Source organism: Symphalangus syndactylus, chromosome 7 (assembly GCF_028878055.3).
Source record: "Symphalangus syndactylus isolate Jambi chromosome 7, NHGRI_mSymSyn1-v2.1_pri, whole genome shotgun sequence".
Lineage (NCBI taxonomy): Eukaryota > Metazoa > Chordata > Mammalia > Primates > Hylobatidae > Symphalangus > Symphalangus syndactylus.
This window is the reverse complement of record NC_072429.2, coordinates 137,601,854-137,614,120: the sequence shown is the minus strand read 5'-3', so window position 1 is coordinate 137,614,120 and position 12,267 is coordinate 137,601,854. Positions and strand designations below refer to the sequence as shown.

Genomic DNA, 12,267 nt, shown 5'->3' with positions numbered 1-12,267 from the left:
GATTTTGACCTGTTGCCCAGACTGGTCTCAAACTCCTGAGCCCAAGCCATCCACCTGCCTTGGCATCCCAAAGTGTTGGAATTACAAGCGTGAGCCACCGTGCCCAGCCTACCAGTGGCTTTTTATGTGCATGATTGCTCCTGCACGATTGACTTCCATGGTTAGCCTGTGTTGTTTTGTTTTGTTTTGTTTTGTTTTTTAATTCATGTCTCATCTGCCTGCTTTAGTCCAGTTCCTTTGATCATAAGAACCAAAGCTACTCAGGCTGTCCCAAGAATTAGGCTGGCTAGATTCCTTAGTTATGAGTACCCCCATCTTGTCTGGATGCTACTTGGGAACACTGGGCATTTGTCCGTGGTTACCCTAGGCCCCAGCTCCCAGCCTTGCCCCCATGGCCGATGCTCAAGGAATATGCAGGGCTTGATTCACTGAGATCCACTCTTGCCCTGCCCGGTGCACAGAGCTGCGTCCTGTGGGCAGTGAAGGAGGAGGCTGAGGAAGGTATAAAGCCACACACCACCTCCCAGACTCTAGGGCTCCTGTATTGCTTCATGTATAACCAGGAGCTGAGCCTCCCACAGTTGGTTTTTGTATTAAAATCTCAGGATGGACGGACGCAGTGGCTCACACCTGTAATCCTAGCACCTTGGGAGGCCGAGGCAGGTGAATTGCCTGAGGTCAGGAGTTCAAGACCAGCCTGGCTAACATGGTGAAACCCCATATCTACTAAAAATACAAAAATTAGCTGGGTGTGGTGGTGGGTGCCTGTAATCCCAGCTACTCGGGAGGCTGAGGCAGGAGAATCGCTTCAACCCAGGAGGTGGAGGTTGCAGTGAGCCAAGATCGTGCCACTATACTCTAGCCTGGGTGACAGAGCAAGACTCCATGCTGCTGCTGTTGAGATACTGTGCTTTGGGAGTAAAAAAAGAAAGTTATTTCTTTGTCTTAAAGAATTTTTTAAAAATTAGTCATGAGACTTATTCATCTTTCCAGGGAACATACTGATTGGTCTTAAAAGACTAGACAGTTAAGTAAAAGGTGGCTGGAACATCTATTTTTCTACAAAACTGGAAAAATGAACCTGGTTCTAGAAGAATGTACACCAAAATGAAACGTGAAGCAGTAAAAAAAAAAAAAAAAAAAAAAAAGGTCTTAGGAGTTTCTTCTGTTGATAGAGATAGAAAATAGTAAATAGTTTTTAAAGAAGTTTCTACTGACACTTCTGATTGGGAACTCTCCTTTCTAAATGAAACAAACTATTTTGTTGTTCTCAGCGATAATTCCTAAGGCACACTTAACATGCTGGGCACTTGGCTTGACATGCCACTGCCTTCCCTGGTCTTCCCGGCAGTCCAGTAAGGTGTAACTATCATCGTCTCCAGGTTTCAGATGAGGAGACTCAGGCTCAGAGAGGTTCAGGCAGCTGGCCTTGGTCACTCTGCTAGTGAGAGACAAAGCAGGCATTTGAACCTGCGTTGATCTCGCCCTGAAGTCTGTACTCTTTGTTTCTAAGCGAGAAGACAGCCTCTGCTGTCCCTGTGGCTCCAGGAGCCTCCTTCATGGCATGGTGGGAGGAGCTGGGCTGTCCTAGGCTGTTTCTGGTTCTGCACAGTTAAAGCCAGCACAAGAAAGGCTTCTTGGTACCGGACATGGGAAAGGCCAGATACTGCCCTGACCGGCCTCCAGGACCCTCATCTCTGCTTCCTTAGCAGACCCCATGGCCGTGGCCGAGTCCTCTCCGGCGCTCCCTGCTCTGCATTTCCACACTCCTGCTCAGCTTCACTCTGCCCCTGCATCATTCATCGGCTTTCCCGCTGGTCTCCCCAGCTGCCTGGCCTCTGGCCTCTGGTCTGTTCCCTCTGACCCCTTCTCCACCTCCACAGCCACAGTGTCCTCCTAAAGCCTGGATCTGAGCCCACCTCTTGCCTGGTGGGTAGTTTCAGAGGCCTCTCCAGCAAGGTGCTCGGGCCCTTCTCCTTCAGACCCCAGCTTCCCCGGGGCATTCCTGGAGGCACCCCTGCTACTCTCTGAGCACAGAGTCTGACTTCTCCTCTTTGCCTAGTGCCCTCCTCTGCCAGAGACATCTCTGCCTCATCCTGTTCTCTACCTGTGAAGCCCCCCATCCCACTAAACCTCTTTTCTCCTGTCCCCTCTCTGGGCAAAGATTCCTCAAACTCTCTCGGGCTGATGCCAGTATCTCTAAGCATCCCGTAACCCTGACTCACTGAACCTGATCAATCATTACAACAGAGATTTTCCTCTCACCTGTAGTGCTTCACATAGGCAGGCTCCATGCCCTGCAGCCACTCGGCCACCCACCCCAGCACACAGCACTAGGCCTGCACACACGTGAGGCACTCAGATCAAAGATTACGGAGAATAAAAGCTCACTTTATTTTCAGATCTGTGTCTATGGTAGGAGGAACAAAGAGGTGATCAATTCTGAGAGAAGGGAAGCTGGTTTTTAGAACAGCCTGATAGCAGAGAAAGAAGAGAATGTGTTTCACGTATCTAAAGCCATACGGAGCTTTCAGTTTTGTAAAACTTTACTGTAGTTGTCTGAAAACACCAATAGCATGGCTGTGCGTGTGTATCAGATGTAAGTGTATTCATATGTGTGATATATATGTGCATGTGTGTCTGCGTGTGTATATATATATAAATTTTTATTATGGAGAAATTCAGATATACTAAAAGTAGGTAGAACAGTAAAATAAACACCCATATAGCCACAACTAGTGCCAGGATCCCACAGCCAATGACCACAGTTTTCCTCTTATCTGCTACCTTCCATTATTTTGAAGCAAAATTCCAGACACATTTTGTCTGTAGATATTTCAGTATATGTTTCTAAAAGATAAGAATTTTAAAAAACAGAACCACAATTTTATAATATACCCCTTAAAAATCCATAACACCATCAAATATCTAGTCAGTGTTAAAATTTCTAATTATTTCATACATGTCACGCTTCTGTGTTTTTTGTTTGTTTCTTTAAGATCCAAATAAACATATAGCGATTGGTTGGATGTTTCAAATTTTTTTTTTTAGTCTGATAGAATTTTCCACCGTCTGGCATTTGTTAATGTAATAGCTCAATGCGTTCCTCTGTCCCTGTGGTTCAGCTAAGCTTGATCTGATTCTGGCTTGATGTTGTTGGCAAGACTTCACAGGTGGGGTGTTCATCCAGCAGGAGGCACATGATGTCTGGTGGAGCCTCTTTGTGATGCATTCACCCTGTGATGTCTAATGCTCCCACCAATTAGTACATCAAGGGTTGCAAACTGGCGCTGTTCTAGTTCTATTCATTCTTTCTTTATTAGCTGGAATAGTTCTATACAGAGAAAAGTTCCCTAAAGTACCCTTTGGATATTCAGTGGTACAGGACATGTGGAAGGCAGAATATAAATGCTAGAAGCCTTTCCCTTGTTTTCAAATAATGACTTGGTTCCCTAGCATCTTGCAAAGAGGACCAATTAGATGCTTGTTGTTGTTGTTGTTCTAAGAATAATTTTGAACTCGGGGATATAAACACATTTGATGTGTTTTAAATTATTGCAGCTTGTCTTCCTTTTGATGCTCAATTTGTCTTGTCTTCTGCCAGTGGGGGTCTGTTTAAGTCGATTCTGATTACCTTTGACACAAACCTAGCAGTCTTTGATGGTTTCCTTTCTCTCTCTCTAGGTTTGTCGTGTACATTTCTTTTCCAGGTCTCTGATCAGTCATTTCTTCAAGAAGTCGTAGTAGTTTCTCTTAATGGAAACTGGTATCTAAGGCCCAAATCTGGGTATTAGGGTAAAATGACTCTTGAACAAACACAACAGAGGCCATAATTTCAGAGAAGAGGGTTGTAATTGTTGAAAACATGTTTGAGCTTCAGATACAGGAATGACATTAGAAGGTCATTGTACAATCCCCTTCTTCAGCACACCTTTATCTTTCTTAAAAAGTAGACTAACGGAATAGACATGGGAACACCTTTTATGGTTGGGCACTGCCTGCTTCTCTACTTATAGTATCTTCTTTTATTTCTGATAACACAAGGCAAGGTGATACTCTAGATTTGTATTACAGTTGAGAAAAGTGAAGGTCAGAGAAGCTGTCTAATTAACTTGCTTAAGGTCAAACAGCTGATGATTGATAAGCTAAGATTTGAAATGAAGACCTTTAATTTAACAACACATCCTTCAAAGTGGATTTTCTATTAAAGGACATAAGAAATAACTTGGAGCCTGGTATGGTAAACAAGTTAAATGCTCAGAGTGGATCCTGGGATTTAATTTGAAAACAAACAGTGACTCTCAAATGATGTGACATTTCCCAGGCCAATAACAAACCATCCCTCACACCCTTTCCTTAAGGAATCCATCTCCATCCTCCCTGGGAACTACTGTGAAAGGAACACAATTCAAATGCAGTTATGGCGGCCCATGTGCACCACTGACCTACATCTTGACAGAAGCAGTGAGGTAGAATGAAGGAAGCACTGGCTTCTGAGTCAAACAGACCAGAGGTGGAATTCTGAGTCCATTATTTTTTCTGCTTCTCCTTAGCCAAGCTATTTAATGGCTTTTAGCTTTAGTTTCTCCATCTATAGCAATGAAATGTTGATAATACCAATTTGTAGGCCTCTGATTGGGGTTATAGTGAGACGATCCGTGTATGGAGCAGATAGGACCACTCCTGGCATATAGACCAATTGCTGGAAGTCCCCTTTGTTTGTGCAGGTGTGAGTTTTTCATTCATCTCTGTTTCCCTAGCCAGACCTCCCTATGTGTCTGTATGACTCTTTCAGTCATTTCTGGAATGAGATAGAATTCTGAGAAATGATTCATCATTTCTTTCAGATTTCAAGAGAGAGAGAAGCAAATGTGCTATATTCTGGTGATTTATCATTCATTTAGTCAAGAGGAAAAAAAGAATAATTTCAGAAATTTACTGTGATTTGGCACTGTTCAGTCATGATCATTGTGTGTCTTAAGAATTATATATATATATATATTTTTTTTTAGTTCAGTTGCCACTCTGCATAGGTTCTTCAGGAAATAACATTTGCCATGATTCTTAAAGACAATTATTCTGGGAAATTCCTATTTTATATTAGTTTCAAATTAACCTGGGTTATTACATTTTTTTTATTTTAATGACTCTACATTTCTATTTCTAAAAATGTACTCTGGCTCTTTTGATACCTGCCAGATCTTTCTGGATAATGCCATGTTATTTTCTCTGTTTTCTTTCTTTTTTTTTCTATATGTAGTCATTTTAATAGACCTTTTTTATTGCCTGTATCTGACCACCCCATCCTCCGAAGTTCGTGGAAACTCAATTCTACCACTTGTTATGTCCTCGTGGTGAACAGCTTTGTAATTTGAGATTGCAGTTTGGTGTCCTTTGGGAATCTCTCTGTGAAGATCCTTTAGCTGCTCTGTATGCTCCTTGGGGATTTTCTTTCTGGGTGCCCAGAAATTGACTTGTGTGTAGGCACATTGGCTTTGAGCTGAAGTTCTGCAGGACTTCTGACTTAGAGCTACCAGATGCCTGTAAGGGCAGGGCCCTGAGGGTGAGTTCTCAGAGGAGGCTTCCTTCATCATGCATCTGCATCCCAAAGATGGGTGAGCTTCCTTGACATCGTTTTCTTCTCTACCCCTTCACTTTACTGTCTGTCCCTTTGCAGAAAAAGCCTGTGGACCCCTGCTATAACCTACTGAAGGATTGCCTTTACTTACTGTTCTGAGCTTCAACTTACTAGTCAAAAGGGCCTCCAGCCTCGTTTCCTGTCCGTACACAGCTCTCAGAGTTCTGCTCCCCTCCAGGGCAGGTCTGTGTAGATTGAGGGCACTGCTTCTCAGTTGTCTCTTTCTCTAGACCTCTGGAGATTTCTCTACTTTCTCTAGTGCCCAGCTACACACTTAAAATGATGCTTATTCTATTTTATCATTAGACAGCTCTGGGGCATATTTAATGAGTAGGCTTTTAGGTTACCCCTGCCACCATACTGCAGGAACCTTGGCGTTGTTGTGAAATCACTTTGCTCTCTCGGGAATACCTTAGGGACATTCTCGTGGGCTGTGCTACAGGGAGATGCAGGGCGCACTGGACTGAGGGCAGGATGTGGGACTAACCTCACCTTGGCCAGTGACTCCTGGCGTGGCTTGGGCAGGTCTCTGTCTCTCTCCTCTGGACCTTAGTTTGATTGTCAGTGAAAAGAAAGGATGATTGGCATTGATTCTCAAGTTCTCCTTGTGCTTTAAATTTTTCATTTTGATCAAATGCTATTTGCTGTGCTGTAGTCGGCTATGTTCTTGCAATGCACAGGGCACTTGCTGAGTGCTGGAGAGAGCATGGTAAGAATGCAGACTCCGCAGCCACCTCATGGGAGCATTCAGTCCATTCAGTGAAGAGGAATGGGCCAACAGGCAGTAACAATGCTGGACTTTCAGTCTTAGGCAGGGTGCGTACAGGGGCGGGGACTATCCAGTGAGCACCCTGGGAGAAGCCAGAGGAGGCTCTCCACAGGCAGGATTTCTCAAAGGAGAACCAGAGTGTGACAAGAGTGTTTCCAGGTAGAAAGGCAGGACAGAATCTTCGTGGAAATGCACAAGCATAGCAAAGCCTCAGGGGCAAGGGACTGTCCCAGTCGTTGCAAGACTTGGAAATGCATGTGAATGCCTTCCAGTCAATCAGTGAGTAGCATCTTAAGCATAATATCTAGAAGCCAAATTCTGTCTGGGAAAAGAACTGGGCACAGTGGAGGATGCCAGAGCTATGTCTGTGTGTCTGTATATCTGTGTGTGTGTGTGTGCACGTGCACGCGTGCACCCCTTGTTGCAGAAGGGAGCATGACTACTGCAGCCTCAGCCACTAAGGCTGTGGCTGGGGAATGTGGTCGTTATCATGCCCATCCTTTCCCGAGCAGAAAGAGCCAGTGCATCTCCAAGGGGGTGTAATACAGAGAAGTCGTGGCTGCCAGGTTCAACCTCACACTAGAGCTACAAAGTAGAGTTGGACCCAGGTGTCAGGAGCCATGCAGGGATGATGATAGGGTGGCATCAGTTGAGGGGCAAATGGAGGAGCTTCCAGAGAGATTTTCATGAGCAACATTTGTGGGTGGGTAGGTGGCAAGAGGGTATGGCAGCGTGGCTTCAAGGTGGGAGGAAGTCAGTGACTCCTCCCAGGACAACTGAGGACCTGTCTATGAAATAGACACCATAGCTTGTTTACATCAACATGCCATTTCTACTTTGCTTACCTACTTGTTTGTTTGTTTCTAGGGCCCTTCCGGACCACCAGGAGACAAAGGCCCCCCGGTACAGTATGCTCTAAATAAAGGGATGAGTTTCTATGGGTTGAATCCTGCTCGAATCAAAGCAGTTTTAAATGGGAAGCACCAAAAACTGAAGTAGATTCTGCAATTTCCTCATATGATTGAACAGTGCAGACTCTCCATCATATGAACTCTGACCTGTGGAATAGAGTGTGATAGATGTGCATATGAGCAGGGAAGGGATGCCACACCTATAGTATAGTCGGGCAAACGGACTGGCTTCTGTTTTGGGCATCTCATCAACACAGAAGGGCAGCCATGGTTTAATGAATTCAGCCAAATTGCCTGAAGAACTAATTTTGAATCCTGGTTTCACCAACCCCAACCACACAGCAGTGAGCCAATGTGGGGATTGCTCTTAATCTGTAACACGGGCAGAGCAAGACCCAGAAGCCACAGTGGAGACCTGGTGGACTGACTATGCTGAAGCAACAGGAGGGCTCTCAGTAAGCCTTCATTCTTAGGAGCAGCAACCATCCATGACATGCCTGTGCGTGCATTTACTGGGAAAATGCGATTTCCTACAAATTCAGCCCAGAAGAAATAGCTGCATTGTAGCAACTGGGATGATGTTGTACCTTATGCCATGTGAACGTATTTTAAATAACCTTTATTTATATGATTTCTGAATTCAGGACAGGGATTGCTTTGTGTGTGTGTGTGTGTGTGTGTGTGTGACAGAGTCCTGCTCTGTCAACCAGGCTGGAGTACAGTGGCATGACCTTGGCTCACTGCAATCTCTGCCTCCTGGGTTCAAGCAATTCTCCTGCCTCACCCTCCCCAGTAGCTGGAATTACAGGTGGGAGCCACCATGCCCAGCACAGGGCTACAGGGCTCCTTATACCCATTTTTATAGATGAAGAAATTGAGGCACTACATAGTGAACTGATAGACGTGAGATTTCACAGCAAGTTATTGCAAAGCAGAGGCAAGACAGGTGGGACTCTAGATAGAGGGATCGGTGTGAGAGGAGGTCTGTGAAGGCCCAGGAGATGCAGGGTCAGCTCCTGAGCAGCCGTGTAGCACAGTTCCAGCAACTGCCAGGAATTCCCACTTTTAGACCTACTTAAGGAAAAATCTTATGGGAAATGAGATCCATAATGAAAGATATCTGTGCCGTTTCCTGATGTTGTCCAGAAAATTGCAGCTAGAAATTATTTTCTTCCAAAGAGTAGTAATCACCAGGCATGTGCTGAGTGTTGTGCTGGGTCTTGCACAAGGAAACTTCTTTAACCACCTAGTTAGAGCTCTTGGAGCTGGTTATCCATAGGACATGAAAGGAGTGAACCAGGGTTTGAGCTCAGGCCCATCTCACCACAGGAGCTGTCCCTTTCACTCAAGCAAGGGAACTATACAAATGGGGTCCAAGTTGTCAGGCTCAAAATGAAGGTTTTCCAGAGCATTCTCTCTGTGTGTCAAGCACATACCTCCATAGGGTACAGTCAGTTGAGTAAGCTCTGAGCAGGGTGCTTTGGCACACGTGTTGCATCAGATTCCTCATAGCAACAGACCATATGTTGAAGGAGAGTCAACTATTGCCAAGGAGGGCGTGTCTTTATTTGTTTAAATATTGTGGGGTGTCAGTGTCTTCTTTTCTTTTTCTTCAGGGATCACGAGGCTTACCTGGATTCCCTGGCCCCCAGGGCCCAGCCGGCCGGGATGTAAGTACGAAGAAATGTCGTGGACTCAGTGAAGGCCCTTATGTGACCCCTGAAAGCCCGCCCTCCACCATCTCCTGGCCTCCTTTACTATGTGGCCAACTTCGTAGCCCGGTTGAGGATTTCCAGGAAGCCCCATGGGCATGCTTTTTATTTTCCCTCTTCTATTGAGTGTGGCTCATAATTTTGTATTATCCAGTTTTATTTCCTATGTTTGTGTTAAGTTTTCAAAATCTTTTCAACTCCTGGGTATCCCACACAATGTTCCCTAATTTCTTGGTCAATGTGTTACATACCCCAGTCAGTTCTGCCCAAATCAGGCACTACCTTCCCCAGGGACTTGTCCCTGACCCTTCCCTGGAATGACTCTCTCTTTTCCACGGAATTCCACAGATGGATGTGATGCTCATTGTGAGGATGTGTTACTTTCCACTTTGTGACAATGACAGTCATCTCTTATCTCCATTGTTTGGCCTTTGCTCAGCCATCTCTGAGCTCTAAGAAGGAGCCCCTGTGTCTTATGCATCCTTATGGTTCCTGGTGCCTAGTAGCATGCCAGGCACATAGAAGGTACTTGATCCATACTCATTGACCAAATGGTAAATGACAACCATGAGTCCTTATAGGACAAAGGTGTCTGGTACTAGTAAGCAGTGGCATTTATTGCTTAGACATACATCTTTTCATCTCTGTAGTTTTAGTTTATTATAAGCAGGGACGACAAAATTCCCTTCTCTTCCTTGGGTTCTGTTTCCAAAGAGAAGGTTACTCTCTCATTCCTGCTTCCAAATACTCACATTTCACTGTTCCACTCTCAGCATTCTTATAGCCAGTCTAATAGAAGTATTTTTCTACTTTTCAAAGCCATTCCTTCCACTTGTGTTTGGGAAAGCACTGGGAAAGTTTAAGACAGGGTGTGTGTGTGTGTGTGTATGTGTGTGTGCGTGTGTGTGTATGTGTATGTGTGTGCGTGCATGTGTGTGTCTGTGTGTATATGTGTGTGTATGTGTGCGTGCGTGTGTGCACGTGTGTCTGTGTGTATGTGTGTCTGTGTGTATGTGTGTCTGTGTATGTGTGTGTGTCTGTGTGTATGTGTGTATATGTGTGTATGTTGTATGTGTGTGTCTGTGTATGTGTGTCGGTGTGTTTATGTGTGTGTCTGTGTATGTGTGTGTCTGTGTGTTTATGTGTGTGTCTGTGTATGTGTGTGTGTGTGTCTGTGTGTGTGTGTGCGTGCATGCATGCACATGTTCTGTGTGCATGAGTTGTTTTTAGTTTTGTGTTTAGGACAGGAGTTGTGGGGATAGTTCTAAACATTTGTCATTGTCGAATTCTCCCTGGGAAGCCTTGGGTATTCAGCTGAGACTGGAAACCACGCATTTTTATTGGTGCCAATCCTCATGGTCTGATGATTTTTTTCCCACTGAGTTACACTTAGCAGATAGAGAGGTTGGCAGAGGGTGTGGGTAGAGTGGGTCAGGATTGTGTGCTTATCACAGTTAATGTTTTCTTTCCTTCTTCTCTTAGGGTGCACCAGGAAATCCAGGAGAAAGAGGGCCTCCTGGCAAGCCGGTATGTCATCTTATGGTTCTGGATCAATATTGACTATCAGTCAGGGCATAAGCAAGAGAAAGAATGCAACTCAGAAAGTTCAAGAGGTTTTAACAAAGGGACCTTTGACAAAACTGTGGGCAGAGGAAACTAATATGGGTTGTTGTGAGACTCAGAGATAAACTACAGTGGGAAGTCGTTAACCACCATTATGCCTGTTTTCAAAACCCAGGGAGAGTAGAATGGTGAGAAAGGGATTGCACATAGGAGCTCGGTCATGGGTCAACACTGCTGCCAGAAGACTTGGCCCAAGGCCAGGAGGTAGGGATGTCTCCCACCCTCCAGTTTTCTGACAGTGCCTTGAGTTGGGGAATTCAACTGCAGGCCAGCAGGCAAGCCAGCCCAGGACACATTCCGGGGGTTTAACCTCCCAGGCACGGAACAGGACAGAGAAAGGTGAAAAGTGGATCTGGGGTGAGCAAATGAGCAACAGCAGCACCCATTGCAAATCCCTAACTTGCCCGTTTCCTAGCACTTGACTGGGTGATGTCAGCCTTCCCAGTTGCCCTCTGTTTAACATGGAAGAAACGTTCTTTCTTGCCTCACAGTGAGAACAGGGGAAATTGTGAAAGGTTGAGGAGACGGGGACAGCCCTGAGTGTTGGGTCCTTGGCAGCATGGCCTCAGTCCAGCCCAAGAGTCCTATAGGCTTCCCTGATGCGAGGCACCCTCATCTCCTGAGACACCCTCTGACTGAGTTTCCAATGCCAGAGAAGCCCCAAAGGTTTAGCTGAGTAGCCTGGCCATAGGTGGACCCTCTAGGGAAGGAGCAGTGGGGATGCCCTGGCCTGGGAGAGTGGGAGGCAGCTGTGAAGATGGAGAGAGAGATGAGTCCTTGGGAAGAAGCTGCCTAAGATGGCAGCAACCAAGACTGGGGAATCGCAGGCCTCAAGAGTGAGGCTTTAAGTCTGGTTTCAGAAAGTGAGATGCTCACCTGGGCAGAAGCTTCACCTTGAGATGGATCTGAGAGGCTGCCTATCTCTTTTGCAAGCCTGACCTGCTACAAATTCCAGGCAAGGACCCAAGGCACGGATGTCCCTGTGGGTGTAGATGACCCCCGCATCCCTTATCTCAGTTGGTGGGCACACCAGAGACCTGGACAGGGATCCTGGTCTGCCGTTAAGGATCCCGAAACTTTTCATTGAAGACCTTCCAATGAGAGGAGCATAAAGTCTTGTTGGAAGTTAGGGACACCTTAATTACTCATGTTTCCTCCCCTGTAGAGTCAGCTTTGCAACAGCCAAATAAACCTCACAGAAGCCACTTCATTATCAAAGTGCAAAGCTCTGGTGAAGTGCAGGGACAGTGAGGTTCAGGCCAGAAGTCAAGTGGGGGTTCAGATGGCCTCTGCCAGATCTGGACTTTGACGTCTCCCTGCAAAGATAGTTAAGTCAGCATAATGCAGCTGACAATGTGGGTAATCCTATTATCTCTCAGGTGGTCAGTGGCAGAACAGAAAGCTGAGGGGAGAGAGAGAGAGGGAGAGAGAGAGAGAAGAGAGAAGATCTATTAGATTAACTGAACATACTCCTCCCGAATGGTCCCAAGTATGGCCCATTGGCTCTCAGGTCTCTCCGAGCTCACTAATCAGATAAGGCATGGTTGTCTCAGGGATTCCGTCATGTTCGGTGATTTCCCAGAAGGACTCACAGAACTCAGAAAAGCGGTTAGG

General features: G+C 45.7%; 1 protein-coding gene across 4 annotated transcripts in view; it reads left to right on the top strand.

The window, feature by feature from the left end:
- The window catches only part of COL22A1 (collagen type XXII alpha 1 chain), a 327,237-nt gene that overhangs the window by 244,839 nt on the left and 70,131 nt on the right, over positions 1–12,267 (top strand). For all 4 annotated transcript variants that reach the window (XM_063643570.1, XM_063643569.1, XM_055287347.2 and 1 more), the window contains 3 exons: positions 7,275–7,310; positions 8,935–8,988; positions 10,513–10,557. In XM_063643570.1, the coding sequence (XP_063499640.1) occupies positions 7,275–7,310; positions 8,935–8,988; positions 10,513–10,557 (135 nt within the window). The remainder of the gene's footprint in view (positions 1–7,274; positions 7,311–8,934; positions 8,989–10,512; positions 10,558–12,267) is intronic.